Genomic DNA, 27,327 nt, shown 5'->3' with positions numbered 1-27,327 from the left:
CCCCCACGGCAGGACCAGGTGAGTACCCACCCATGCTTCTCCTAAGGGACCCAGTCGTGGGGCAGCAGCGCAGAGGGAGCAAGTCACCATTCTGCACTGAAAACCGCCTTAAACAACCCTCCTCTGCTCCATTTCCTACTTTTTTTCTCCAAAACAGAGAGGGAGAATTCCGATCAGCCTCTCAGTTGATTGCTAAGGCAGGGACAGTTTTAAGGACCAAGGTTTTTGGCTCTTTTCTAGCCCAGGAGGCATTTTGGGCAGGGATTACTGCTTTTGTTGTCTGAAAAGCAGATACATCTCCCGATGTCCAATAGATCAATAATCACACACTCAGGACAGACATTGCTTATTTATTTTAAGGATGTGCAAGCCTGGGTGCTCAGTGGCTTCCCACAAATCAAGCACACCAGTGGGACTTTTCACGCTATATTTATACCCAAAACTTAATAATTTTCTAAGTCCATTTTCTCTACTATGATTAGTTAGTAATTTACACACAATTATAATACTGCTGATACTTCTACTACTACGCATGCTCAGGGGAAGGGTCTTCACCTGGGCAAGGGTATTCTTGACCCATAGGCATGATTTTTAGTATTAGAATGAGGGTAGTTCAGCTAAGGATACATGGACCTTGAGTTTGCTTGCCAAGTTGGTGATGTGCCTTCTTCAACGTCTAATTGCTTCAGGATATCCTTGTTCAAGGAAAGCTATTTACTTCTTGTTCTGATGGGGGATGCCTTTGGCTTTAACATAGACAAGGAACATCTTTCTTGACCGAAGCATAATATTGTGACATTGTTCTAAATGTTTAATCTTCAACACTTTCATGGCACTTAGCATGAATAACATCTCTGCATAAATGTAAGAGATGTTTTGGAGAGGCTGAAGCAGCTGTTCAGACCTGAGTTTGGGGGAGCTGTAGGATATGGGAGCCGCACCTCACCATAAATAATTGTATTCATTTGCAATGGTCATTAATCATATTTGCTCACTCACCCAGTTGAGTTTAATGAGACACGAGGCTGAAAACAAAAAGTGGGTGAAGTTGGAGGAGAAAAGGGCAGAGGAATGGGCTTTAGGTTTGGATGTAAAGTTAAAAAAGTGGGGGTAATGCGCGTTTTTCTCCAGTCGAGGGTTTTTTCCTGCTGTACTGTGTGTTTGGGACCCCCTGAGTGCACAGTGCTGACCTGCTCCCAGCTGGGGCGGTGGTGGCTCTGCATTTTGGGGTGGGATTTTGCAGCAAGGCACAAAGGTGTGCAAAGGCACAAAAGATGGAGCCTACAGGCAACAGCATCCATAGGAGCTGACCCTGCCCTCTGCTCTCCCACAGCTACCGGCATGGATTACGATGACACCGTCACTGCTGAGGTCTGCAAGGAGGATGACATTGGGGATGGAGAGTGAGTACCCGGCAGGGAGGGAGGCCAGGCCTTGGCCTGCCCTCATGAGCCCTGCAGGCAGCAGGGGTGGCCTCGCCATGGCAACAGCTGCCATGTTGGCGGCCGCCATGTTGTTGGTTGAAGGAGCGGCATAATGGCTGCAAGGGGCCGAGCTTTGGCTCCCCGGCGTGCCCACCTCCCTCCCCACCTCTCCCGCAGGCTCTGTGAGGTGATGGTGGCTGGTTACCCAGTGCTGCTGGTGAGGAACAGGAAGGAGTTCAGTGCCCTGGGCAGCAGGTGCCCCCACTATGGTGCCCCGCTCAGCAAAGGTAACGCAGCCTCTGGGCAGCGGGGAGAAGCCGTGTCAGGGAGGTCAGCTCTCACCACTCAGATGTGGGGGGCTTTTCTGTTGTAGGAGTCTTGAAAGGGGAGAGGCTGCGCTGCCCCTGGCATGGCGCTTGCTTTAACATCAAAACTGGAGACATCGAGGAATACCCTGCTCTGGACTGTCTTCCCTGCTTTAAGGTGACTTCTTGTCTCTTTCTCCTCCCAGCTTGGGCCATGTCCTCCATATCACTCTCACAAGCCCTGTGCTCCTGACACCAGCTGAAAACACCTTGCCCTGGCCACAGGTCCATGGTCCAGGTCACATGGGATGGTTTCTTGGGCTCATGTAACTCCCTGTCCTAAAGCTCCTTTCAATCAAAGGTGATCCCATACATCCTGGTATCCCTCACAGCCAACACAGCTCTTTTGGAAAGAAAAAAGGATTTACACCATTTCCTGAGTGTTCTTGGGATGAGGAGAAAAGCTCATGAGCTCCTCAGCATCATCTGACATCCAAGATCCCTACAAGTCACTCTGGGTGTGTCAGAGACAGATGGCCCAGAACCTCCCAGGAAAGCTCCTTACCACAACCTCACGAATGCAGCACTTGAATGCACTCTCCTTTCACCCCTTTAGGTAACCGTGAAAGACGGAAAGGTGTTTGTTACTGCAAAAAAGAAGGTACTGACCTCACCTGCTCTTGTTAAGCACAAGCAGCACCTTGGGCTAGGTATGATTTTGGCATTTCTCAATTTCTTCTAGGATCTTGAAAGCAGCTTGAGGGTGAAGGATGCAAGCAAGCGATGCCTTCTCAACCAGGACACGATGCTGCTCCTGGGGGGAGGTCAGTGAAGTGGTCTGTACCCTCCCCACATACGCTGTGAGCTGCCACTCTTCTCCGGGGAGGACTTGCTGCCTTCCTCCTACTCCTCAGTGATGTGTAAGAGGGCTGAGATGAGCTCTTGTAGGTGTGGCTGCCCTGGCATGTGCGGAGACACTTCGCCAAGAGGGCTTTACTGGCAGGATCATCATGGCCACCAAAGAGAAACATGTTCCATATGACAAGTCCAAACTGAGCAAGGTTCGTATGTGGGGAAGGGCGGGACTGTGCCTGGGTACCACGTGTGAATTAGGGACATGGCTCACACTCAGGACCAGACTGAGCAATTAAGTGAGCCCTTCTGGCAAAGCAGAAGGAGTGCTGAGGCACCCAGAGGAAAAAGGCGTGTAATTTCCAGCTGACTTCTTCCTCCTAGAAAGTCTTTGTTCGGAGTCCACTGTAAGCTAATGGTTTTATCCCCTTTCACTGAGTTCTTCCCACTAGAGTTTGAATTGATGGGTTTTTCTAAGGGGGGACAAGAAGATGAGGGGGATGGGGCACTGTGGGGAGCTGTGATTTACTAATGGAAAATTTACCTCATGCAAACTCACTTCCCAGTAAACACTGCAAGAGTATTGCTGTCTGTAAGAAGTACTTTATTTAATATTTCTGTTTTGTTTTCAGGAAATGGACTTGAAAGCTGAGGACATCTACCTGAGGAAACCTGAATTCCTTGATGCTCGTGGCATAGAGGTCTGGACAGAGAAAGAGGTACAAGAGCAGCTGAGCTCAGTCCTCACTGGGTTAGTCCTGTTCCTGCCATGGGGAGGGGATGCCCACACCTGCAGACAAAGCGCTGCAGTTACAGAAATTAGGGCTCTGCCTAAGTACACGCATTATCTTCTGGGACAGCATTCCAAGGCCAGTGCTAGGGACGGTGTGCATGCCTTGGGTGTAACACTGATCTGTGCTACCCAAGGACAGATGTGCCTAGATTTGCTGGTGTCATACTTAGTGCTCCTAAAGCCTAAGAGCTGTAGGAAGTGAGAGAGAGGACCCCAGCATTCCTCATCTCATCTGAGTGTCCAGAAGTAGGGCGTGCAGTCACAGGCAAGCGGAATGGATCGATGTGGCAGGACACCGGTGGACCAGAGGTACCTGTCTGATCTTTGCCTCCTTTCTCCTCCAGGCAGTGTCAGTGGATTTCCAGAAGCAGAAGGTCCACTTTATGGACGGGTCCTCTCAGAAATACAATCAGCTGCTCATTGCAACAGGCAGCCAGTGAGTGCACAAAGCAGTTGACACACACAAAGTTGTAGGCAGGACAAGATGGGTCAACACTGGGACGTAGAGGTCTTCTAGAGGCGTGTGAGGGAGGTGGTAGGAGATGAGATAAAAGGATGGGATGGGATGACACAGCCAAGAGATTGCATGGGTTTGTGCTCCCCCTTATTCTTTCTGTTTCATTTCTGATCATGAGATGTATCTGGATTCTCTCTCTTTCAGCTCCAGCCTCCTCGAGGTCCCAGGTGCAGACCTGCAGAATGTGTGCATTCTCCAAACCCCAGAATACTCCAGCAAGATCTTAGAGCTGGCAACTGGGAAGAACCTGGTGATTGTGGGAGCTTCATTCGTAGGTACCAGGCGGGAGTGGGTATTAAGTCACCAGTGACAGCCCTGAAGCCCACTTCTGTTGCGTGTGCAGATTAACCTGAGGCCCTCGGGAAGGGATGTTCATTCACTACCTGGCTGGTTTCCCCCTGCAGCCCTATAGCTGCTGGGGGTGTGTGTTACACAGCACGCACTCACTCTTTCCTCCTATAGCCAGAAACTTTGAGAGCTATAAACAGTTCCTGGACACGGACAGAGAGAAATGTGCCTTATGAAAAGGTCACTGTCCTTCAGAGGAGCTGGATTTCACAGAAGCTTTGGGAAAGTGAGGGGGTAAGGCACAGAAAGGGAGCTATTTTGTACACAACCAGGAGCTGCTCTTTGTATTTCCTAATATCCAGGTCTGTAGTGCATGAGAACAAAGAGTGGGGGAAGTTAAATACCTCAGCCCAGAAATGCGTAGAAGAGCAGTTAAGCATGGCAATACATCAGATCTGTTCTCCCCATCTGGAAGTGGAAAAGATTTCCAAGGAGGAGGGTGCAGGTCCATGCTTGCAGCAGGCTTACCTTGGGCATGCCTTTCCCTTGCAGGAATGGAGGTAGCTGCCTTCCTCTCAGACAAGGCTGGCGCCATCTCAGTGGTTGAAAAAAAGGAATTCCCTTTCCAGAATGTGCTGGGTCCTCAGGTTGGAGGTGTCGCCATGAAGGTTAGAAAAACCTGCTGCTCGTTTCTAGGACAGAGGACAGACACATGCTATCCAAGCAGCCCCGTGATCTGCAACAGCCCAGGAAATCCAGCCCCAGCGCTGAGTCATAAACCTGTGAGCCCAGCCACCTTTCTCACACACAGCTCCCTGAAGGAGCTCTGCACACATGGCTGGTCCCAACCTTCCTCACACACACGTCACGCTCCCCAGCTCAGCTTCACCCCAGGCCCTGCTTCATCCTAGACCCACCTCACCCACCCGTTCTGACCAGGACAGCAGAGCAGAGCCAGGCTTCCAGGCACCCTGCACCAGCCAGGGACACAAATGAAACCTCTCTGCAGCCTGGAACAGCAGCAGAGCTCCCTGCCGGGGTTTTGGCTGGGTACAGCTGTTTTTACAGCAGTACAGCCTGGAATTTCCTAGTGAATACTCAAACCAGCTTCCTCTTCCTTTTCAGATGCTGCAAAATAAAGGGGTGAAGTTTTACATGAAAACAGAACTCTGTGAGCTGAAAGGAAAGGATGGAAAGGTCAGCCATGCCATCATGATCCCAGAACTGCTAATTTTAGGGGGAAAAAACCCAAACTGAAGTATAACCCAGTGCCTACATTGAGGATTTCCTCTCCCATCTCTAGACCCTCACATTTCTTTTCATTGAGCACAACTCCAGGCTCAAAGGGCACCGGTATGTGTTTGTATCTGAGGGACAACAGTGTAATTTTCTCTTACATAGCTGGCAACACACATTAGTTGGACAAGGTGATCTGAACCTGGGGAAGAAAAAAGACAGCAAAGAGTGAGGCAGCAGGGAGGCTGCAGGAATTAGGACATAGTCTTTAACCCTTTGTTAACGATTCTTGCTTCCTTCCTAGGTCACAGAGGCTGTTCTTGACAGTGGAGAGACACTACCTGCAGATGTGGTAGTGGTGGGAATAGGTAAGATACCCCAATTGGGAGAGGGAGGCAGCGTTGGGAGTAGGGAGAACAGCCAGCAAGCCCAGAGCATCACTGTTCCTTCCCAGGACACCATTCCCTGCAGTCTCTTTCCCACTCTGTTATCATCCAGCCCTTCCTCTTGGCCCCAAAGACCTGGAGAAATCCAGCAGCCCATGAGCAAATGCTTGGCAGGAGGAAAGCAGCTACTTATGCTCTCAGTATGACTTTGGCACGCTTGCTGAGCTTCATAGGTCACTGCTGCGTTATCAGAGTGTGCCTTGTTCTGGGCCCTGGTTTTACTGCCCCTGGATTAGCTCAGCACCAGCCCAAGCACCCGTCACTGCTGTGGGCTGCTCTGCTCCAAGCAGGCTGAACAGGCACCACGGGCACGTGCTTGCTGTAGGGCTGAGGCCAAGTTTCCTCCCTGCCTTTGCAGAGCTTTGCTGCATTTGTCCTTGTTCCTCTCCCTGCAGGGGTGTTCCCCAACTCAGCATTTCTGAAGGGCACTTCCATCGCCAGAGATGACAGCGGTGCCATACTCGTCAATCTGGTAAGCGCCAGCTGAGTAACCCTGCTCCACACACAATCCCTTCCCTCTCATCGTTCCACTAATTGGTTTTTGTCCCATCAGTGCATGCAAACCAACATCCCAAATGTCTTTGCTGCGGGGGATGTGGTCTCCTTTCCTGTAGCACTGCTCAACGGGGACCGGTCCAGCATCCATCACCAACAGGTGGCTGAGGCCCACGGTGAGACAGCACAGCCACCTCGTTTTCCAGCTCCCCTCAGAACTGGGCACAGAGGGAGTGGGGCAGAAGGGACAGTGGGATAGCAAGAGGCAGGGAGGCACTTCTTTGAAGACCTGCAAGAAAAATATTTCCTCTGCTGGCTTATCACAGGTCATATTGCTGCCTTAAACATGCTGAAGAAGGAGAAGGAGTTGCACACTGTTCCCTTCTTCTGGACCACGATGTTTGGAAAAAGCATCCGCTACACAGGTAGGAGGGGGCAGAGAGGTGGGAACAGCTGAACTGCTTCCTACCCCATCTGCTCCTCCACCAGCTGGGTCTGGGCCTTGTAAACACACAGCGGTCATAGAGTTTACCTGAAGCAGCTCAACTTTTGGACCAGCTGCCATGGCAAGTTTTTGAACCCTATTTCTGAGCTCTGGGCTTGAAGGTTACCCAGAGCTCTTGTTCTTTGCTGATCTCCAGTGGCTTAGTGGTCACGAAGGAGGAAGAACTTTTCCTCTCCAAGCCAAGGAGAGGCTCAGAGTCATGACACAGTCTTGCACTTCTGGGTCAGTTCTGCTTGTCCAGGGCCTTCTCGCCTGCTCCTCAGCCAGTCACTGACCCCTCTGCCCCTGCTGCAATGGTGCTGTGGTGGGACGGGTGGCAGCCACCACACCCGGGCTTCCTGACCCGGCTGCAATGCTCTCTCTCGCAGGCTGCGGGAAGGGATACACAGACACTGTTGTGAAGGGCAGTCTGGAGGAACAGAAATTCCTGGTCTTTTACATCAGGTGGGTGAACTTTTGGCCAGTCTGTGCCCTGACACGGCAGCACCCTGGGAACAGGGCACAGTCCCCTCCCTTGCGGCCTGCAGAGCTCCTGCAGAGGCTCCACATCACCTCCCATGGCTGAGCACTGCAGGCAGCTGCTGGCCGTTGAACCAGCACTGATATGGTTTCAGAGAAAACCAAAGCAGAGGAGGGAAGGAAAAGAGGATGAGCTTTGAGGAAGACACCAGCTGGGCAGGGAGCTGGGGACACGTCTCCTCTCCCTCTGCCCCACTGCTCCCAGGCTTGGTGCCCAGCTCCCAGCAGCGCCAGGCAATCTGCCACAAGTCCCCGTGCAGCCCGCAGTGCCAGCCACCCTGCCCCGAGCCCTCCAAAATACAGCTGGCCTCCAGCCAGGGTGCCACGGGGATGCTGCCGTGCTGAGTTATGTACACTAGAGAGCCACATTCTTCCGCTTTCCCTTTCAGGGATGGCTTCGTGACTGCAGCTGCCAGCCTGAACTGTGACCCCATGGTGTCTCTGATCGCAGAAGTTTTATACTCGGGGAAACAAATCTCTAAAGAAGAGGCAGAGTAAGTGACACCCTGACCAAGCCGGTGGGTGGCTCTGTGCTGTGTCCCCATGGCAGCAGAGTCCACTGAGACACACAAAGTCACGAGGAATTACTGCAAATCCCCAACGTACCTCTCGTTTGCAGGGCCTGCGACATCTGCAACACACCCTCGCTGGCAGAAATGAAGCTTGGTACATGCCCTGCTGCCAGGGGCACAGAGTCAACCAAGTATTAACAGCTTCTCATCCTCCCATCCCAGCACGAAAAAAATAAAATCACGAGCAAAGCTGAACCCAGCACCTGCCTTTTGCATTTGCAGACAGCCCTTGGCTGCTCGCTTGTGTGCTGGGGCAAAGCAAAGCAGTGCTTTCTCCTCTCTTCTAAACTGGGAATCAGTTGGGCAAGAGGTGGATGCTCACATCCTGGAGGCTCAGCTGAGGCTCTGAGCAGGCAGAAGCAGCCACATGTTTACAGATCCACCAACCCCTCCTGCTCTTCTCGCCGGCTGTTGGCAGGGAGGTTTCATTCAACACGCCGGTCACGCTGACCTTCTACTTTGCAAAAGCACATTTTCCCAGCGAGGGTAGCTGTGACTGAGGCAAGCTGCTCTCCCAGCTGGGAACTAGATGGCCTGTGTGCAGGAACTCACACCAAATACCCTACCCCTAAGGGCAGAGGGCTGCTGTCCGACCTCGGGGCGAGCAGCACCTGCCAGCATCTACAGCCATCTGAATATTGCATGTCCCGGTTTGTGTCCCCTCTCCTGCGGTGTCCCTGCACGCTGAGTGCTTCGAGGAGGCGGCCAGATGCTGCAAGAAACACAGCCTCGATGCTTGAGGAAAGAGGTACTAGATTTCTGCAAGGCAACAGTGAGCGAGGCTGTGCTTTCTACAGGAAACACTGCACTTACTCACTGGTCACATGGGGCTTTGCAGGAGGAAGGGTAAACCCCGAGAGCTGGCAAGTTCCCGCAGGGACATGCACTTTGTCAGCCTAAAACTCCTCTGGTTTTACATTAAACGCAGGCTAGCCAGAGCCCGAGCCTGTTTGCTCAGCAGGCAAGACACTGCAACGCTGGTTTGGTGTTAAATGTACAAACTTGCACTCTGCCACCTTCTCACTTATCAATTTGACCTGAAATACAACTTTTTAAAATTTATTGTACATTTCCTGACCCTAGGGGCTTGGTGCTGCTCCTTAGGGCAACTCTCTGCTCTGCAACGGCCACATCTTACCAGGAAAAGAGCTGGTTTTCAGCAGAGGTCAGTCCTTCGTGACGACAGGAGGAAGCAGCAAATCTCAGCGTTACCTGTACATCGAGGCACGCAAGGGCAGAGATGCTGGTGGCTGGAGTTCACAGCTCCCCTCCGTATCAAGCATGGACAGCACTGTGCTGTGATGTGTGGAAGGGGAAGCACAGCCCCGGAGCTGCTCCTCCTTGCCCTCAGGCATGCACCAACCCCCACCTTCCCCCCTGACTTTTTGTCCCCTCTCTGCACCCCAGGACTTGTTGAGCACCGAGCAGGTACCAGCTCTTTTGTCTGGACTTGCAGCAGGGCAGCTGTGGTGGAAGAGGCCAACTCTGTCTCAGGCTGGAGGTGTTCATCCAGGGTCTGTTCTTCTCAGAGAGCAACGCGAGGGGGGTCAGCAGCCCCACTTTGTCCAGGTGACAGCGACCCCAAAGAAACTCATCTTCTTGTAGCCAACGGCAAGCACACACCAGTCAGAGCAGCTTTATATAAGGAAAAACCCCAGGACAACAGATTTGCTTCACTTCTACCACTTCACAGACACCAAGCCACTTTCTGCACATCACTGGGTGCCAAAATTTGGTAGCAGCCCTGCCTTGGGCAGCTGGAGCCTGGACAGGCAGATTTAATTGAGACTGTGCAGAATTATTTCAGCACAGGGCCATTCCTCCCTGCCCACCCTTGGAGCTGAGATGAGCCGTGCTCTTCCTGGCAGGCCCTGAGCAGCAGTGCCCAGCCACTCCTCTGCTTCCCAGCCACCAAGGCAGCCTGGAAGGTGGTGGTGGAACTGGCTGTCCGATGGGAGAGGCACCAAGGAGCCCTTGCTGGGTCCACACAGAGATATTTCACCCCGCGCTGAGCCACAGGAGAAATATACAGCTCCCCCCTTGTCCACTGCAAGGCAGGGGGGGGATCTCCATCTCTGGAGAGCAGCTTCCAAGTCCCCTCCGGGGCTGTCTTCTGCTTCTTCCACCACCAAGGCAGAGCCTGGAGGCCACAAGGAGCCCAGCAAGGTTCACCCAGGTCCCTCTCAGCGCTGCCAGCTCCAAATACCTGGAATCCTGGCACTGCCCCAGGGCTGGCTGCAGACAGGGCTGCCCAGCCTGGGATGGTGATTCCCGGAACAGACGTCTGGGGCCACGCGTGACTCGGCCCTGAGTCACCCGCTCCCGGCAGCCCAGCCCCACTGCGCCCGACCCCGACCCGCGCCAGGGCAGCCTGGGTGTGGAGCTGGCCCTCTCCTCTGGCTCCATCCCACTTCTTGGCCTGTTGCAGGGTTAATCCTGCTCCTGAGCTCAGCAGCAGGTCATTCCTGCAAGCTGCACCCAGCCTTGGGTCACCTCTTTTGCTCACAACAAACCAAGAAGACCTGAACAACCAAGCCTCCAGCTGCGGACCCCGATGCTCCAGTGCTACACACCCACCCAGCACACCGAGTGTTCACAGCCCCCACCACCCTCCCACCAGGGAGGTCTGGGCACCCCACAGGCAACAAACTTCCTAAAAATGAACTGTTGAGCAAAAGAGAAAGTTTAATGACTTTTTCGGTCTTCTCTAGTCATCTCTCAGCCAGTGGCACCCCAACGGTGGCGGGGACGCTGGCAGGGCTGCCCGGCAATCCCCCACCAAGGTTCTGTCTGGAGGCTGCGAGGAGACTTCTTCATCCTGGTCAGGCTCATCCTCAGCCCTCAGATTTGCAGACTGGCTCGTCCTGGTTGCTCGAGGCGCAGGTCCAGCTGACATCCAAGGTCTCGGTGATGAGAAGAGAGTGGCTACATTCAACAGTTCTTCAACTGGCAGCTTTAGCTACTAGAAAAGGACATAAAGCTTGCCACTGAAGAACTGGTGCTGGTTAGCCAGGAGCGGGGCGGCGGGGCAGCGCCTGGGAAGGGAACGCACACGTCAGAGCCAGGACTGAACCGCGCTGAGCTGAGACGTCACCCACAGCAGCCACCTGAGGCGGCAGAGCTGCTCCTCTCCCCCACCCCAGCACCAAAGCCCTGATCCACCCCAGGAAGCTCCTCAGGGCTGAGATCCCACGGGATCACCCCCTTGTCACTGTGGATCCAGAAGCAACTCTGACCTCGACTATTCCCATCCCTCCCCTCTCCCAAAGCAGGTGGTGCATCGGCTCCGGCACCTGCAGCCGGCCCTGAAACGCAAGTGACAGGCAGAGAAATCGGGGCTGTTTCTGCCAGAAAATAAGAGATAAGGCAACCTGCTCCAGCAGGGACCCGTGGCCGTGGCAGGGAGGCGACCGCAGGTCGGGGTTATGGCATTCCCCAGCTGCTCACCTCGGGCATCCGCGCTGGCCGGGTCCCACCTGGCCGGGAGCCAGCCACCGCCTGCCGGGGAAGACACTTTGTCAGGCGGCTGCTGCCAAACCTCCACCAGAGGAATTTTGGGGAGCGCAGCCTTTTTCTGTGTCGTTTTGTCAGAGGACAAGGACACCAAGTCCGAGGCCCAGGGTGGAACCCTATTGTTTCCCCCTCCACGCCAGAAAAAAAACCAAAAAACCACAACCCTTCCCACACCACCCCGTGTTTTGGCTGCGGGGATTGAGTTGGGGGAAACCCCCCAAGCGTTCGGCCCTGCTGGGGGGGGGGGGGGGAGGCACAGAAGGCCCCAGTGTAGGGACAGACGGCCCCAGGAAGCCCCCCCGGCCGGTCACCACAGTGGCTTCCCTGCAGCATCCTCCCACCAGCGTCACCCCAAAGGCACTCGGGAGCCCGGCTGGCCCCAGGCCTTCGCGGGGAAGGCCGGAGTCCCGGTGGGTGTCGCGGCGGGGGGCTGCGGGGAGGCTCACGGTGCGGGGCCGGTGGCGGCAGGCGGGGAGCAGCGGCAGCGGCGGGGCCTGGCGGGGATGCCGAGCATTCCTGGCGTGCCGGGTACATCTGGTCCGGATTCCAGCGAGCGGGTCCCGGCCCTGCTCCACCCCCGCCGGCCCGTGAATCAGCACCCGCCGCTGAGCCACTGGCCCCGCCAGCCCCGGGGGCACTGCCGGTACCGGGGGTTGACGAGGGGGGGGCCCTGCCAGTAACAGGGCTCTCCCCCACCCCTTCTCAGCACCGACAGACCCCACCGGCACAGGGAGGGGTCTTGGCGGGACCTCGCCCCGTTAATAAAACCCGCTGTGCCCCCAGCTGGTGCCCCCCTCCCTGTTTAACAGAGTCACACCCCCCCCCACAACGTCTCCCGTCTCGGTAAAACCAACTCCACCCTCCCCCCCTAAGGGAGACAGCTCCCCTCCGCCGCTCCACGGCAAAGCCTGTCCCTTCACTTCCCCCCGGGACGCCCCGCCGACCTCCCGCCCCCTCCGCTGCCCGGGATGCTCCGGTCCGTGCCCACGGCGGGGAGCGGCCTTGGGTCAAAGTCTGCCCAGCCCGGTCCCGGAGTGAAGGTCACCCCCGGGGCGGCCCCCGCCCGTCGCGGGGCGGCCTCGGCTGTAGCCCCGCCCGCCCTCCCGGGACCCCCCGGACCGGGGACCGCGCCCCGGTCCCGGTCCCAACCCCCCCTCACCCCGCCCCGCCGCCACCGGGGGCGAGGCCGCCCGGCCCAGACTGCGCCCGCGGAGCCCTGGGAGAGTCGCGTCGCGTCGAGGCGAGCTCCCCCCCACCGCCCTGCCCCGGGGAAAGGTGACCTTCCCCGGCAGGACTCCAGGGCGTGCGGCGGGGCTACCGGGCCCCTCGACCCCCGGTGCACCGGCGGCTCCGCGACAGGCTCGGCTGCCCTTAACGCCCGCCCCAGCGCGGCCCCACCGGACCCACCTGCGCGGCGCGGCCCAGCGCCACCGCCCCGCCGCGGCCCGGCCCGGTGCCGCCGCCTCCCCCCGCCGCCGCGCGCGCCGGCTCCCGTCTCGGATCAGCTGGCGGAGTCATGACGCAGCCACCCACCGGCCCCACCCCCGACCAATCACCTCCCGGCACGGGCGGTACTCGCCGCGCCCGCCCCCATCGCGATTGCTGCTCTCTTTAGCCAATGGCGACCCAGCACGGCTCGCCTCTCAGCCAATAGGACGGTAAAGCCAGCACCCTGCCCCGCCCACCCCGAGGGGGGAGCGCTAGGCTCTCCCCCGGCCAGCCGGCGGTTGCCTAGGAAACGGCTGGCCCCGCCCCGCCGCGGGGCATGCCGGGAGGTGTAGTGCGGCGCGGCGCTCCCGGCATGCCCCGCGTGCTGTGAGTTGGCATTTTCAAGAGGGTGAAGGAGGCGGGGGGAAGGGGGGGGTGAGGGCGGCTCTTAAAGCGCCCGGCCCTCCCGGCGGGGCGCGGCCCTGTGGCGGGGCCGCCCCAGCCGCCCCCCGCCCGCCCTCGGGCGGCGCCGCCGCCCGCGACTTTCAGCGGTGGGGCCGGTGACAGCCCCGATTCCGAGAAGTTGCTCTAAGTCGGCGGCCAATCAGAAGTGAGCGCTCGCCCCGCGCACCAATCGGCGGGCGGGGGGGCGGGGCTGCGGGAACTCGGCTGACCCCGATGACTTGGCAGCGCCGCGCGATGACTGGACAACTTCTTTAAAGGGGCCGCGCCCTTTCGCGCCGGCCGTGACAGGGGAGCGGAGAGCAGAAACGGCAGAGCCCGGCAGGCGGGACCCGCCCGGCCCGGCGGGGTGCGGCGGGCCGAGCCTGGGGGCGCGCGGGGCGGCGGTCAGCGGCTGCGGCGCCTCTTTAAGGACGTTTCCTGCCCTTCGCCCCAGTAACAGCTGATTGCAGCGGGCAGGGGGCGGGGGGCCAATGGGCGGCCTCCACGTCCCGCCCACGTGACTCCCACGCGCTGCCGCCGCCGCGCCATGCGGCGCTGCCCGGCGGGAGCCCCCGGCGCCCTTAAAGGGGCCGCGTGGGGTCCGGCCGTGGGAGGGTGCCCGGGCAGCCGCCCCCGCGGGCAACGCCGCCCCCGGTAACCCCGCGCCTGGCGGGAGAGACCGGGCGCCGCCCGGGCGGCGGCTGCAGGACCCGGCTCGGTTCACAGGGACAGGGGCCGGGCACTGCCCGGCCGCTCCGCCCCGGTCCCGCAGCCCACGGGGACTGCGCTGCGCCCCGCGGAGGAGAGCGGGAGGTGCGGGGAGCGGAGGGGGGCGGCCTGGTCCCGCTGCCCTGCGCCGGCTGCCCCCGGCACTCACCTGCCGCCGGTGGGGTCCACCTGCCGCCGCCCGCCGCGGGGACCCCTTTAAGGCCGGCTGCCTCGTCAGCGCGGCTCGCCCGACTCCAGCTGACAGCCCGGGGCGCCTCTGACGTCACGGTGACCTCAGCCCGCCGCGGCGGCGGCGCTGCCGCGTCATGCCCCGCCGCCTGCCCGTGTATAGGCACCGCGCCCCGGCCTCGCGCACCCCCCGCCCCCCCTCGGCGGCCGCTGGAGGGAGCCCGGCCCCGCGTCCCGAGCGGGGCCGCCTCCGCCGCCCCCCGGGGGCACCGGGACTCGGCGGCCTATGTGTCCCGTTCCGCCCCCCTTCCCCTCCCCGCCCCCTCCCGGAGCCCCGTGTTCCCCGGGCACATGGCGGCGCGGCGGCCGCATGTGACCGCCGTCACCTGACCAACATGGCCGGGGCCTCCGCCGCCGCCGCCGCCCGCCGCGGCTGAGCCCGCCGCCGCCGCCAGGTAACGCGGGGCCGCGGGCCGGGCGCTGCGGACCCCCCCCCCCCCCATCCCCGGGGCGGGGGTGAGGGCTCCCGGGATGAGTGTCGGGCCTGTGGGGCTCAGCCCGGTTCTGCTCCCCCTCCCCCCCGCCCCCTTCCCCGGTGGCGAGGGCCCTGTGGGGCCCGGGGCTGCCTCTCCGGCCGTGGCCCCTGGCTTGGTGCTGGGGACGTGCTCCTTGCCGATGGGCGGCCTTTCGGGACACCCCCCGGGGGTTGGCAGTGCCACAGGGCTGCGGAGGTGTCATCGTGCCCCCCCCCCGCCCCGTCCTCGGCCCTGGGATTGCAGAGGTCCCGTCCTGTCCCCTTCCTCAGCACCGGGGCTGCAGAGGCCCCACCGTGTACCTCCACCAGCTGCAGAGGTGCCATCGTGTCCCCCCCACCGGCCCCAGGGCTGTGGAGGTGCCATCATGTCCCCCTCCACCAGTCCTGGGCCTGCAGGGGTCCCGTCATGTCCCCTTCCCCAGCATGGGGGCTCTGGAGATCTCATCTTGTCCCCCTCTCTAGCTGCGGAGGTGCCTTTGTGTCCCCGTCACTGGCCCTTGGCCTGCAGAGGTCCCGTTGCAGCCCCTTCCCCAGCACTCGGGCTGTGCAGGTCCCATTACCCCCCCCCACTGGTCCCATCATGTCCTCTCCCTGGCCCTGGGGTTGTGGAGGTCCCACCGTTTCCCCTCTCTGGCTGCAGAGGTTCCACCCTGTCCCCCCCCAGCCAGGGCTGGTCCCTTCTCCCCCTCACCCCTCCAGATACAGCATCTTTTGCCTAAGCTCCTAAAAAGTGTTTTTTTTCACCGGGGGGGTAATGGGGAAGTGAGACTTGCTGCCTGGCGCCTGCTTGCTGGGGGAGCCGGGGCGCCTGTGGGGAGGGCAGGGACGGTGCCGTGCTCCTCCACTCGCTCCCAGTCCCTCTGGGTTATCTTTCTTCCAGGAGAAGCCAATATGGACGGCTTCCTCCAGAGCGTGGAGAAAGACCTGAACATCGACCGCCGGCAGCTGGCCGCCGCTCCCGAGAGAACCCACGTTACCGCCTTCGTCCCGGTGAAATGGCTGACGAGCCTCAAAGAGCGGCGGGTGCTGCCCGGGCTGTGCCCGCGGCCGGAGGGGCTGAGCGACGTGGAGGTGAGGACGTTCCTGCAGCACTCCGTGCAGAAGCTGCCCGCGGGCTGGACCCGGGTGGAAATCCACGGGCTGCGGAAGGATCGGTTGGCGTATCCGCTGCAGGTGCAGCCCCCAGCCTGTGACCAGCATAACGGCAACGCGGAGACCCTGCACGGCTTCATGCAGAGCGTTGCCTCGCAGAATTACCGAAACCTGTGGTGCCGGGCTCACTGCCTCTACGTGCGGCCGTACCGGCACGCTGACACGCCGCCCACCGTGCCGGCCCTGGATGCGCTGCGGCTTGCCCTGCAGAAGGCTTATGGTTGCCCCGTCCTTCAGGTGGGCAAGAGCGTGCCTGGTGCTTCTCCTGCCAAGGAGAGCGTGGTGGCTGCCAAGGGGGGGCTCTCCTGCCCCAACGTCCTGCAGGCTGAAGCTCTGCTTGAGTCGGCCAACATGCTGTACATCATCTACCCTTACGTGCAGTATTGTTTGCACGACATCGTGACTTTCAGCCCGGCCAAGCTCACCAACAGCCACGCCAAAATCCTCTTCCTCCTCTTCCACGTGCTGCAGGCCATGAAGGCTTGTCACCAGGCGGGTCTGGCTTGTGGTGCCTTTTCCCTTCGGGATGTGGCTGTGGATGAGAAGCTGTGCAGCCGCCTCCGCGTGAACTTTAGAGAGTACGAGGGACCGAAGAAGGAGGAAGTGAATCTGGAGGCTGGTCTGGAACGAATGAACGAGCAAAGCAGCGCTGGCGTGCGAGGGAAGGAGGCGAGGTGCACTGCCTGCCAGAAGGACCTCCGGGACCTGGTGTTACAGTGGGTACATGGGCAGGTCAGCAACTTTGACTACCTTATGCGTCTGAACAGTTTGGCTGGGAGGAGAATGGGAGACCCCAATTATCACCCGGTTCTTCCATGGGTGGTAGACTTCACTACCAAAAACGGCAAGTTCAGGGACTTAAGGAAATCCAAGTTCCGTCTCAATAAGGGAGACAAGCAGCTGGACTTCACCTATGAGATGACCAAGCAGGCGTTTGTTGCTGGTGGGTCAAGTGGGGAGCAGCTCCATGTCCCCCATCACATCTCCGATGTCCTGTCGGATATCACCTACTACGTGTACACGGCTCGGAGGACACCCAAGGCAGTGCTGTGCTGCCACGTGAGGTCCCAGTGGGAGCCTAATGAGTATCCAGCCAGCATGGAGCGTATGCAGAGCTGGACCCCGGATGAGTGCATCCCAGAGTTTTATACGGACCCCTCCATCTTCCGATCCATCCATCCGGACATGCCTGACCTGGACGTGCCCTCTTGGTGTAGCTCCTACGAGGAGTTCATCGAAGTCCACCGCATGCTGCTTGAGAGCCGGGAAGTCTCTCAGGACCTCCACCACTGGATTGATCTCACTTTTGGGTACAAGCTGCTGGGGAAAGATGCCGTCAAGGAGAAGAACGTCTGTCTCCACCTAGTAGACAACCACACGCATCTGACGACTTACGGGGTTGTGCAGCTTTTCGACCAGCCTCATCCCAGGCGCATGGTGGGACCTGCCTACACGCCTGCTGAAGCTCCAGCCATTGCCCGGCCTCTTCTCCAGAACATCCGGGAGACCGTGTTTTCAGAGGATATCCAAGGCCAGGTGACAGACGTGGTTAATGGGCTGGTCCTGGAGGCGACTCCCAGTGAAACCACCTGGTCTGGGGAGAAACCCATTGCTGGTGAAGATGATTTAGAGCAAGGCACAGAAGCCTTGGATTCGATTTCTGCTACCAGTAGAGCTGCTGATCAGCCCTGTGCCACTGTGCCTTCAGCACAGCCCTCCACCCTCCCTGCTTATGCCACCGAAGGCAAAACCTCAGGTGTCCGGCCACTCCGTCGGAGCAAGGGAGGTGCTGTGGATCAGACTGACATGAAGATCACGCTTCCTGAAGGCTTCAATCCGCTCCAGGCCCTGGAAGAACTGGAAAAATTGGACAATTTCTTGGTTAAAGGCTTAAGCAGTGAGATGCAGCTGACGGAGCAGCCGTGGGAAGAGCCACCCCTGGGTCTCTCGGACCTCTTCCAGAGGGACATGCAAGCTTTGGGCATTCTGGTAGCTGAGATTATATTTGCACCAAGGATTCGTCCTTCGAAGCCTGACGCATCCCTGTTGGAGCGGTTCCTGATGGTGCACAATCTGTGTCGCTACCATCCCAAGGAGATCCCGGCTCCACTCCAGCACGTGCTGCACGTCCTGCTGCAGCTGAGCGTGCCGGTGGAGAAGCTTTTGAAAACCAGGCTGGGCAAGGCCACAGTGCAGTTGTTTGAATATAAACCCATCTCCCAGGGCCTCCCCCCGCCCTGTCCCACACAGCTCCTCAGCCCCTTCAGCTCTATTGTCCCCTTCCCCACATACTTCCCAGCCTTGCACAAATTCATTTTCACCTATCAGGCAAAGAAGATAGAGGATGAAGGTCAGGGCCGGGAACTTGTTTTCCAGTTGTGGCAGCAGGTGGAGGGGATCCTTTCTGAAATCACTCCCGAAGGCTTGGAGATACTTCTGCCCTTCATATTATCTCTGATGTCAGAGGAGAACACCGCTGTCTACGCAGCGTGGTATCTCTTTGAACCTATAGCTAAATCTCTGGGTCCAAAGAATGCCAATAAATACTTGCTCAAGCCATTGATTGGAGCATATGAGACGCCCTGCTACCGCCACGGCAGGTTCTACCTCTACACAGACTGCTTTGTCGCCCAGCTGATAGTGCGCCTGGGGCTGCAGTCCTTCCTCCTGAACCTGCTTCCCCACATCCTGCAGATTCTCGTTGGCATCGAGAGCTCACGGGAGGAGAGCAAATCCCTCCTTGGCACAGCTGAAGATGATGAGAGTGGAGGGGAAAGCCCGGTGTCATGTGTCTTTGGGGAGGAGATCAAAATGGATGTGGAGCACAGCTCCGCTGCGCTCGACCTCCTTGACTACACCTCTGGTGTCAGCTTCCGTGACCAAGCCTACCTGCCCGAGAGCGAGGATTTCCAGAGTGGCCTCTATGTCGGGGAGTCCCTGCAGCCCCAGGAGCAGGAATCGCTCAGCCTTGGGCGGCTGAGTGACAAGAGCAGCGCCAGCGAGGTGTCCCTGGGAGAGGACAGACCTGCGGACGGGGACTCCCAGAAGGACAAGAGCAGCTTGAAGTCGATGGACAGCAGCCAGGACCTGAAACAGAGCGAGGACTCGGAGGAGGAGGAAGAGGAGCATGATGAAGAGGAGCACGATGATGCCACGGTTGATGCAGAGTTGACGGTGGCGGTGGATGCTGGTGCCTCTGTGGATGTCACCCTGGCTGATGACAGCAGCGAGCCAGAGGACGGAGAGGGAGAGGAGCTGCCAGATCACTCCGATGACAAAGAGCAGACAATCCTCCTGGGTAAGACCCTGCCAGCGTTGAGCCTTTCTGCTGTGTGTGGCAAACACCCAGTAAGGCAGTGAATGGGAAGGACTGGATCCAGATTTGGGGGTGTTTACGGTCCCAGCTTGGGGACAGCGATGAAAGCAGTGCAGGAGGCCAGGTCTCCACTGCAGCGTGTGGACCTGAGAGCCAGGGAGCTGCCTGTGGGGCAGGCAGGGTCTGGGCAGGAGCTGGGTGATAGCTAATCTGCGCTCTGCCAGGCTCTGTCCTTGCGACTGTTTTTGTTTTGCAGACACAGCCTGTAAGATGGTGAGGTGGCTCTCAGCCAAGCTGGGCCCTACCGTCACATCCCGCTTCATCGCCAGGAACCTGCTCCGTCTGCTCACGTCCTGCTACGTCGGTAATGTCTGCTCCTCAGACCCCAGGGGCCCGGGGTGGGCTCTGCCCCAAAACAGTCTGCTGGGTGCCTGGTGGCTTGGGTGTAGCCTGCTGCTTCAGCTCATGGTGTTGTCTCTGGGCAGGCCCTACCAGGCAGCAGTTTGTACCAAGCAGCGATGAGAACAGTCCCCTGAGTACAGGAAATATCTACCAAAAACGGCCAGTGCTGGGAGATCAGGTGTCCAAGCCAGTGCTGGCCTGTCTGGTGCATGTGGCGTACCTGTACGGAGAGCCTGTCCTCACCTACCAGTACCTGCCCTACATCAGCTACCTGGTTAGTGTTGCCTTTTCTCCTCTTCTCACGCGTGTTGGGGGCGAGAGCTGTGTCCAGGCACAGAAGGAGGATGCACAGAAAACGGTCCAGCCTCACCAGGAGCCTCCTGCCTAAAAATCTGTGCTCAGTCAAGCTCCATCTGGGCCAGTGTGGGCTGAGCAGCGCCGGCTGCGTTGGCTGAGAAGGGCTGTGCTGATGCAGCCAGAAGAGGCACTTTCCCCCTCGGCCGTAAGCCCCGGATGGCTCGCGTGGCTGCGTACGTGGGCTTTGCTCTTTAGCCTCGGCCGCTGTGGATCTACATCCTCCTTCCCCATTCCTGCCCAGGGCTTTCCCTGTCAGACCCGTTGCTGGCACATGTGAAGCCAGAGAAAAAAGGTTTTCATCTGCTTTGCTGGGCGAGAGCTGGCACAGGGGTGGGATTGTGATAACGGGCAGGCGGAGCAGCCTGGGCTGCTCTGAGATTGCTGGAGCGAATGTTTTTAGAGGTCTGTATGGGTAGATAGAGGGGGAGAGGCTAAAGGTTTTTCAACTGTATAAAAAATACTGCCAGGAGAAACTTTTCGGCTTGAAATCCATAGCTGAATAACAAGAAGAAAATGTGTGTAATGCGGCTGGTTGAAAAAACAGTTTTTCATTTAAAAAATGTTTTTGAATGTTTTAAACAGGCTTATTTTTCATATTGCTCCTTTTCTAATGGTTATAAACACTTTGGTTATGGATTCTTGTTTAAATGGAAAACTTCAATAGCTTTTTGGTAATTTAAACGTAGAGGAAAAGAGGCCACAGCTGTTCATTTAAAGAAAACAAAAAGGCATTGTCAGTTTTTCCAGTGTTGAAGGGGAGATTTTTCAGGGGAAAAAATCCCATTTTTCAGTAAAACCATTCTCCACCCAGTTGCAATCATAGCTCCAGCTGTTCTGCTTTGCCTTACTAAACTTATTGCTTGGGGTGCTGGGGGGATTAATACCCCTGTGAACAGCATTTGGCAACCTGATATTAAAGCGATGAAACTTGCGGGTCACAAATAGGATAAAGTAAATCCTTCTTGCAGGATTTGGCAGAGTGGATATTTTGTGAGAGGAAGAGCCTCTGTGATGAGCTGGAAGATGGCAGGTGTACAAGAACTATAGCGGAAACTGGGAATTGTCTGTGTTTTTTGTTACTGGCTCTCTTTTCTTGGGTGTTTGATTTGTCTAGGAGTTAGGAAATTGGATAATCTAGAAATAAATCTTTTACTGTTGCTGCTGATTTTCTTAACTCTTTGGCATTGCTGTAACCAGCATTGGTGCGTTGTCAGCAAAAAGGGATGTGCTCTTCTGCCTCATGAAATTATTAGCAGCTGGATTCTAGAAGTCAGCGGCAGGTTTGTTCATAATTTGTGCTTGGATATTTCATGCGAGGACTGTTCCTCTGCAGTCTGTGCAGCCAGGCTCAGCACAGCATGGGATGAAGACAGTGGTTCTTGCTTTAAGTCACCCGTATGTAATAGGTTTCCCCTCTTCCTGTGCTCTGGGGTGTCCAGGCTGGTCTGGGGTTGTCTCTCTCCTCTCCGAGTTTCCCAGCCATCGGATCGTCCTGCAGGGAGATTCCCTCCAGAGGATGCCTGTGAGCTTGGGGATGTTTTAGGCCCTTCTCCCCGGGCTCATCTCTTGTGCTGACATCTGTCCGTCAGTTTTTAGGCTCATCCCTCGAGTGCAAGACATGAGTTGCTGCTGAGACTCAGTGCTCAGGTTCCTCTTCCAGGGGCTGTGCCTAGCACTACCCTGCGGGGTTTTGAGGCTGAGCTCAGGTGATCTTAGGATCACCCTTGATGTGTCCAGCTGGTGGCCCTGGCACTGAAGGATTCCTTTTGCAGGTTGCGCCCAGCAGCGGGTCCGGTGGCAGCCGGCTGAACAGTCGGAAGGAGGCCGGGCTCCTGGCTGCTGTGACACTGACTCAGAAGATCGTGGTGTGTCTCTCGGACACCACACTGATGGACATTCTCCCTAAGATCAGCCAGGAGGTGCTGCTCCCAGTGCTGGGCTTCCTCACTTCGCCGGCCATCGGGTAAGCACTTCAGCCAGCATCAGCACAACACAAAATCAGGGATTTGGGAATGGTTCTGTGAGGGCCTTAATGCTCCTGGGGCTGTGGGGCTGCTCCTGCCCTGATGTGCACTGCCTCGCACTGGTACCCAGCATGTGCGTGGAGCTTGGGCTCCTCAAGACCTTCTGACCACCCAGACAAGGCAGGAAGCGTGAAGCAGAGGAGGGGAAGAAGGGGTCTGTGGAGTGCAAGCTGGTAATGGATGTCCTCTTCAGTTTCCCCAGTGGTGCCCAGGCCCGTATTGTCCTGTGCGTTAAGACAATCAGCCTAATTGCCTTGATCTGCCTGCGGATTGGGCAGGAGATGGTGCAGCAGCATTTGAGCGACACAGTGAGAAACTTCTTTGGAGCGTTCTCACTGCTGCAGGAGCTGCAAGACCAGGTCAGTGATGTCCTGCCATCCCCCAGCACCCAGCTGCAGCAATGTGGTGGACAAACCTGCATACACCAGTACTGGTGTCAGCAGCATCCAGCCCAGGCTGCGTTTGTGTAATTAATTACGTGGTGAGAGCATCTGATCTTGGGTATCTTCCTGTTGTGCAGGGGTTGACGGCAGAGTCGCTGAGCAGCTGTGAGGTGCCAGTGATGGAAGTGCCCCTTTCAAATGGGAAGCTGCTGGCCCTGGATCCGGCCGTGCTGCTGGAGTTACAGAAGGTGTTTAACCCTGAGATGGCCTACGTCACCTACATCCCCTTCTCCTGCTTGCTAGGTACAGCTTAGCCACCATCTAGAGTTTGTGAGAGCTCCGTGCTCTGCACAGATGTGCCAGACCTGAATTCAGGAAAAGTCAGAGGGCTGCTGGGGGAAACCCACAGCTTCTGCACTGCAGCTTGGTCTGTTTGTGGGGTTGGGAGCCCACCGGCCTTCAGGCTGCTTTGGCTGGGAGCCAGAGTACTTTGTGGCTTGTGGGGGACACCATGTTCACAGCCCTGTGCTGACCCTTTTTCTGTTGTTGATGGTAGGGGGGTGCTGATGGGGAAATTCCTTCCCTTGAAGCCCCTTTCTCTCTCTCTCTCTCTCTCTCTCTCTTCAGGTGACGTTATCCGGTCGGTTGTGCCCAACCACTCGCTGGTTGAGAAGCTGGCCGGCCTCCACCTGGAGAACGTGAACCCCAAGAGCCTGCAGGTCGTTAGCCTGGAGCAAACACCCAGTGCGGTGGGCTCAGACCAAGAGACGCGAGGGACCGAGCCCTTCTCTAGCCACCACGAGGACAGTCACTCTGGTACTTTTGGGAGCGTGCTGGTAGGAAACCGCATCCAGGTCCCTGTGGACACACAGCGCGAGTGTCTTGGCTTACTTCGCCTTAGTGCTGGCACTGATGGTTTTATTCCCAGCTCATCCAGCGAGGAGAATACCCTGAAGCACGACCTTCCTCGCAGCACCCACATGCTGTGTGGGAACTGGCTGGCCTACTGGCAGTATGAGATCGGGGTGAGCCAACACGACCCCCGCTTCCACTTCCACCAGATCAAGCTGCAGAGTTTCTCAGGGCATTCAGGGGCCATCAAGTGCGTGGCACCGCTCAGCAGCGAGGACTTCTTTCTTAGTGGCAGCAAGGACAAAACTGTCCGGCTGTGGCCCTTGTACAACTACGGGGATGGCACCAGCGAGGTGCCACCACGCTTCACGTACGCCGAGCACAAGAAGTCGGTTTTCTACGTGAGCCAGCTGGAGGCCTCGCAGCACGTGGTGAGCTGCGATGGGACCGTGCACATCTGGGACCAGTTCACAGGTGAGAAGGGAAAGGCTGAGGGTTGGCTGGAGTGAACTGGTCCCCTCCTTAAAGACAGAGGGGCCATGCTGAGTTTTGATGGCTCCTGTTAAAAACTTGCACAGAACTGGAGGTTTGCTCTGTACCTCCTCAGTACGTCTACTGCTGGAACCTCTCTGTCATGTTTTTACAGGCAAACTTCTCCGGACTTTTGATGAATTAGACAGCAAAGTCCCCATCACAGCTGTGACCACCATGCCACCTCCCTTCCACAGCATCTCTGTGGCCAGCGCAGACTCGGTGCTGCGGTTCATCGATCACAGGAAACCAGGACTACAGGTAGGGCATCTACGAGCCACCCTCCTCCATCCGTGTGCTTAGTGATGTGATCGTGGCTGGCCCAAAGCCAGCTGTGGTGCCTCTGTGAAAGCCAGCTAGGCCTTGTCCCCTAAATACCTGGATCCCTTAGGTCTTTGGCCCCGCAGTAGCTGGACTGTCTCTCTCCTGCAGCACGAGTTTCGCCTGGCCAGCGGGGTGAGCGCTGGGCTCATCCGCTGCTTGGCTGTCAGTCCTAACGGGCGCAGCGTTATGGCTGGCTTCTCCTCTGGCTTCATCGTGCTGCTGGACACCAGGACAGGACTCATCATGCGGGGGTGGCCTGCCCATGAGGGAGACATCCTGCAGATCAAGGTGAGAGGGGTCCAGCTGGGGTCTGGGATTGGGGTGGGGGGCTGCTCTGTGGGCCTTGTTGATCCTGTGAGGTTGCGTGGAGCATCCTTCTGGCACACGCTGCTTGGCAGGGCCCGTCTGCTCCATCCTCCGGGCGTTCCTCCAGCCCTTGCTCTGTCCTCAAGCTCTCCTGCCCCGTGGTTAGTGCTGTGGGTGGCTGTTCGTGGTCCAGCCTGTGCTGAACGGAGATCAGCTCTCCCAGGTGCCAGTCCCTGCCGAGCAGCTCTGCCACAGGGGCAGGGGTGAGACACATCCCCCATGAAGAAGCAAGTGTTTTGCTTTCTTCACAGGGTTCTCGGTCCCCCTGGAAGAGCACTGCTCTAATGAATAACTCTTGTCCATATTTACCCACCCTCAGGGAGCAGTGCTGGGGCTCCAGTGTCCTCGACCCAAATGCAGGTTAAACAAAGTTTAGCAGCCTGGGTTGTTTACCCTCTCACTAGCTCTGCTAATAAGCAGCTTCAGGCTTCTCCTACCCTCAGCAGTGTTTTCTACCGTGAGAGAGCCTCCCAGTTCCTTTTCCTGAGAAGGAAAATAAGCTGGCAGGTGGTTTGGTGGAGAGGGAGACCCGCTGCAGTAGTAACAGATGATAAATTAGTTGTGCTGAGTATCAGGGTGTTGTTGAGAAGAGACACGGCCCCTTTCTTGAAGGATAGCACTAGAGGAGGTTGCCAGCTACCAGAAGAGTTCTGTAGCTTCCAGCGTTCACCCGGATGCCTTGTTAATAGTGCTCAGTACCATCGGGTGCTTGGAAATGGCTGGGACTTCCCAGGGGATTGCACTGGGACTGTTGGATTATTGGCAGCTACCTGCTAATCTCATTTGCAGGATGAGACTGGGAGTTTTTACTGCAGCAGTGTTGGTTCACCTTTCCTTTCCTGCAGGCTGCAGAGGGCAACGTGCTAATCAGCTCATCTTCGGATCATTCCCTGACTGTCTGGAAGGAACTGGAGCAGAAACCTTTGCACCACTACAAATCTGCTTCTGAACCCATCCACGCGTTTGACCTCTACGGCAACGAAGTGGTCACTGGCACTGTGGCCAACAAGATTGGCGTCTACTCCATGCTGGAGTCCTCAGCCCTACCCATGAGCACGACCAAGCTGAGCTCAGAGAATTTTCGGGGTACGCTGACCAGCCTGGCGGTGCTGCCCACGAAATGCCATCTCCTGCTGGGCTCGGACAACGGCGTCATACGCCTTCTGGCGTAGGGACCCTGGGCCCGGGAGCCTGCAGCTGTCCCACAGTGCTGGTGGCAGAGCTGAAAGCCAGCGGTGTCACTTACAGAGGAGGCAGAGTTAGATGTTCTGATCAGAGGATGCAGGGGCGCAGGTGTACTTGTTAGTGAGCACTTGGTGAAGCATCTCTAACCTCTTTCTGTATCTTCAAAAAGAAAAAAAGCCATAACTGAGAAACCTCCACTGCTGCTGGGAGAAATACTGGGCGTTGTAGGTCACTGTCACCCCTGCAGAGAGGCCTGGAGCTTTCCATACCATGTGTGCCTGATCCCCAGGGGACTGTGAGCTGCCCTCCAGAGTAATATGGACCACAGGTATCCCCTCCCACTTCAGTTAAGGGGTAAGAGGTGCCCCTTGACAAGAACACAACGGTGTAGTTACTGCCAGCTGCACCTACCCTTCACTTCCACTCCTGAACCACTGAACAGTCTTACTAGGATTAGCATAAGCTGGGCCTGGGAACTGCTGCCTTCGGAGCTGGGTGGTGCCGGGCATCTCCTCCTCCGGTGGTCTGCGTTCAGAGCCCCGAGGATGCACTCTAGTAACTTTAGGTCCTGCCAGCTGAGTTAGAGCCTGTATGGGGGGAGGAGAGGTTAACTAAAGCACTTGTGCTGCCTTACTGGCTCCAGGCTGGAACGGACGCCAGCCAAAGCACAGATACCATCTGCTCCAACAGTTCATTTAGGAATGGGCTGCTGCAGAGGGGCAGTTTGGGATGGGAATGTGACCCTCTAGGAAGTCCAGAACTAGCTGCTTCCATGAGGATGTTGGCTTCTGGAGCAGTAGGCTAGGGATGGACTGTTGTTTGTTCCTGCCCTGGCAGCGCTGCATCCCGTGGTTGTCTGAGGGGTGAGGGATGCCCTGTGTGCCATGCACTGGCAGCGTTTTGCTAGAAATCCTCCTTCTAATCCTCTCCTTTGTGCTGGTCAGACTCCTGGGGAAGACTGGACAGCCAAAAGGTGCTCGGTTTGGTCCGCTCCTGCCCTTGTAGGGTGAGATCCACGAGGTGTGATCCTGCGTGGTCTCCTGACCTTCCCTCTGGGACAGCGTTGCCTGTTCCCCCCCCAAAGGCGAGGAGAGAGCTCTTTGACCCAGCAGTAGGAGCAGTTGCCTCACTTCTCTTGCAGCCCTTTTCCCATCCATCCTTCAGCCTAGTCAGAGCCAGTATCAGGGGAGCGGGAAGCTCTTATCTTGGGCAGAGGAGGAGCCTGCTGCGGGTCGTTCTGGGAGGGGAAAGGGCTTTCATCCAGCTGCCGGTTCATCTGAGCCCCCTGCAGCTGGGAAGGCTGCCCTCTGCTCCCAGGGAGGGTGGGGACGCGAGCAGTTGGCCTTTGCTATCCTTCCCTACCCAAGGGGAGCTCTCAGTCCCGTGTTGCCTATTAACCATTTGCAATAGATGTAAATATTTACTTCTAATAAACTCTTTGAAAGAGATGCAGAGACAGCCGTGCGAGGAAGCTCTGTGCTGGAGGGGCCCGGGTGCGGTGTGGGGCTGGGTGTGCTGCCTGCAGCTCTCCTGCTCTGGCAGCCAAAGCTAAAACTGTGTTCAGGCACCTCTTGTGTTCCTGGGTGAGGTGAAGGAGGGATGCTGGGAATGCCCGGGCTGTAAGGTGCTGCACAGGGACTTGGATCTGCTTTCGAAGGGGAAGCAG

At 57.6% G+C, this 27,327-nt stretch overlaps 2 protein-coding genes and 1 long non-coding RNA gene across 4 annotated transcripts; 2 read left to right on the top strand and 1 right to left on the bottom strand.

Moving 5' to 3' along the window:
* Nucleotides 1–1,336: 1,336 nt before the first annotated feature.
* LOC141968205 (apoptosis-inducing factor 3-like) lies at nucleotides 1,337–8,151 on the top strand. Its single transcript, XM_074922646.1, has 18 exons — nucleotides 1,337–1,403; nucleotides 1,602–1,711; nucleotides 1,798–1,907; nucleotides 2,346–2,390; nucleotides 2,472–2,553; nucleotides 2,678–2,790; nucleotides 3,214–3,300; nucleotides 3,719–3,810; nucleotides 4,036–4,166; nucleotides 4,732–4,847; nucleotides 5,305–5,376; nucleotides 5,720–5,783; nucleotides 6,257–6,333; nucleotides 6,415–6,532; nucleotides 6,683–6,781; nucleotides 7,230–7,305; nucleotides 7,770–7,874; nucleotides 8,000–8,151. Exons 1-18 carry the CDS (start codon nucleotides 1,342–1,344, stop codon nucleotides 8,088–8,090), a joined length of 1,650 nt encoding a protein of 549 aa, XP_074778747.1. The 5' UTR covers nucleotides 1,337–1,341; the 3' UTR covers nucleotides 8,091–8,151.
* Nucleotides 8,152–10,617: 2,466 nt separating this feature from the next.
* Nucleotides 10,618–12,945, bottom strand: LOC141968176 (uncharacterized). Of its 2 annotated transcripts, XR_012634819.1 has the most exons (3): nucleotides 12,873–12,945; nucleotides 11,400–11,450; nucleotides 10,618–10,987 (listed from the first exon to the last, which is right to left on the bottom strand). It is a non-coding gene; the product is annotated as an uncharacterized LOC141968176 (long non-coding RNA). The 2 variants fall into 2 exon arrangements; XR_012634820.1 differs by lacking the exon at nucleotides 11,400–11,450 and having other exon boundaries at nucleotides 12,873–12,942.
* Nucleotides 12,946–14,262: 1,317 nt separating this feature from the next.
* WDR81 (WD repeat domain 81) lies at nucleotides 14,263–27,100 on the top strand. The gene is made up of 11 exons (XM_074922591.1): nucleotides 14,263–14,689; nucleotides 15,650–19,219; nucleotides 19,494–19,601; nucleotides 19,723–19,913; nucleotides 21,769–21,959; nucleotides 22,214–22,379; nucleotides 22,541–22,706; nucleotides 23,031–23,729; nucleotides 23,902–24,047; nucleotides 24,219–24,398; nucleotides 25,322–27,100. The coding sequence occupies exons 2-11, from the start codon at nucleotides 15,661–15,663 to the stop codon at nucleotides 25,646–25,648; spliced, it is 5,733 nt and encodes a 1,910-aa protein (XP_074778692.1). The 5' UTR covers nucleotides 14,263–14,689; nucleotides 15,650–15,660; the 3' UTR covers nucleotides 25,649–27,100.
* The last annotated feature ends 227 nt before the right edge of the window (nucleotides 27,101–27,327 follow it).

Source organism: Athene noctua, chromosome 19 (genome assembly GCF_965140245.1).
Source record: "Athene noctua chromosome 19, bAthNoc1.hap1.1, whole genome shotgun sequence".
NCBI lineage: Eukaryota > Metazoa > Chordata > Aves > Strigiformes > Strigidae > Athene > Athene noctua.
This window is presented reverse-complemented; position numbering and strand designations above follow the sequence as displayed.

Coding starts and splice junctions, on each gene's coding strand:
- LOC141968205 (XM_074922646.1), top strand. CDS start 1,342: ATGGATTACGATGACACCGTCACTGCTGAGGTCTGCAAGGAGGATGAC. Junction 2,791..3,213: donor ACAAGTCCAAACTGAGCAAG/GTTCGTATGTGG, acceptor TTTTGTTTTCAG/GAAATGGACTTGAAAGCTGA. Junction 6,782..7,229: donor AAAAAGCATCCGCTACACAG/GTAGGAGGGGGC, acceptor TCTCTCTCGCAG/GCTGCGGGAAGGGATACACA.
- WDR81 (XM_074922591.1), top strand. CDS start 15,661: ATGGACGGCTTCCTCCAGAGCGTGGAGAAAGACCTGAACATCGACCGC. Junction 21,960..22,213: donor CTCACTTCGCCGGCCATCGG/GTAAGCACTTCA, acceptor TGTCCTCTTCAG/TTTCCCCAGTGGTGCCCAGG. Junction 22,380..22,540: donor TGCAGGAGCTGCAAGACCAG/GTCAGTGATGTC, acceptor CCTGTTGTGCAG/GGGTTGACGGCAGAGTCGCT.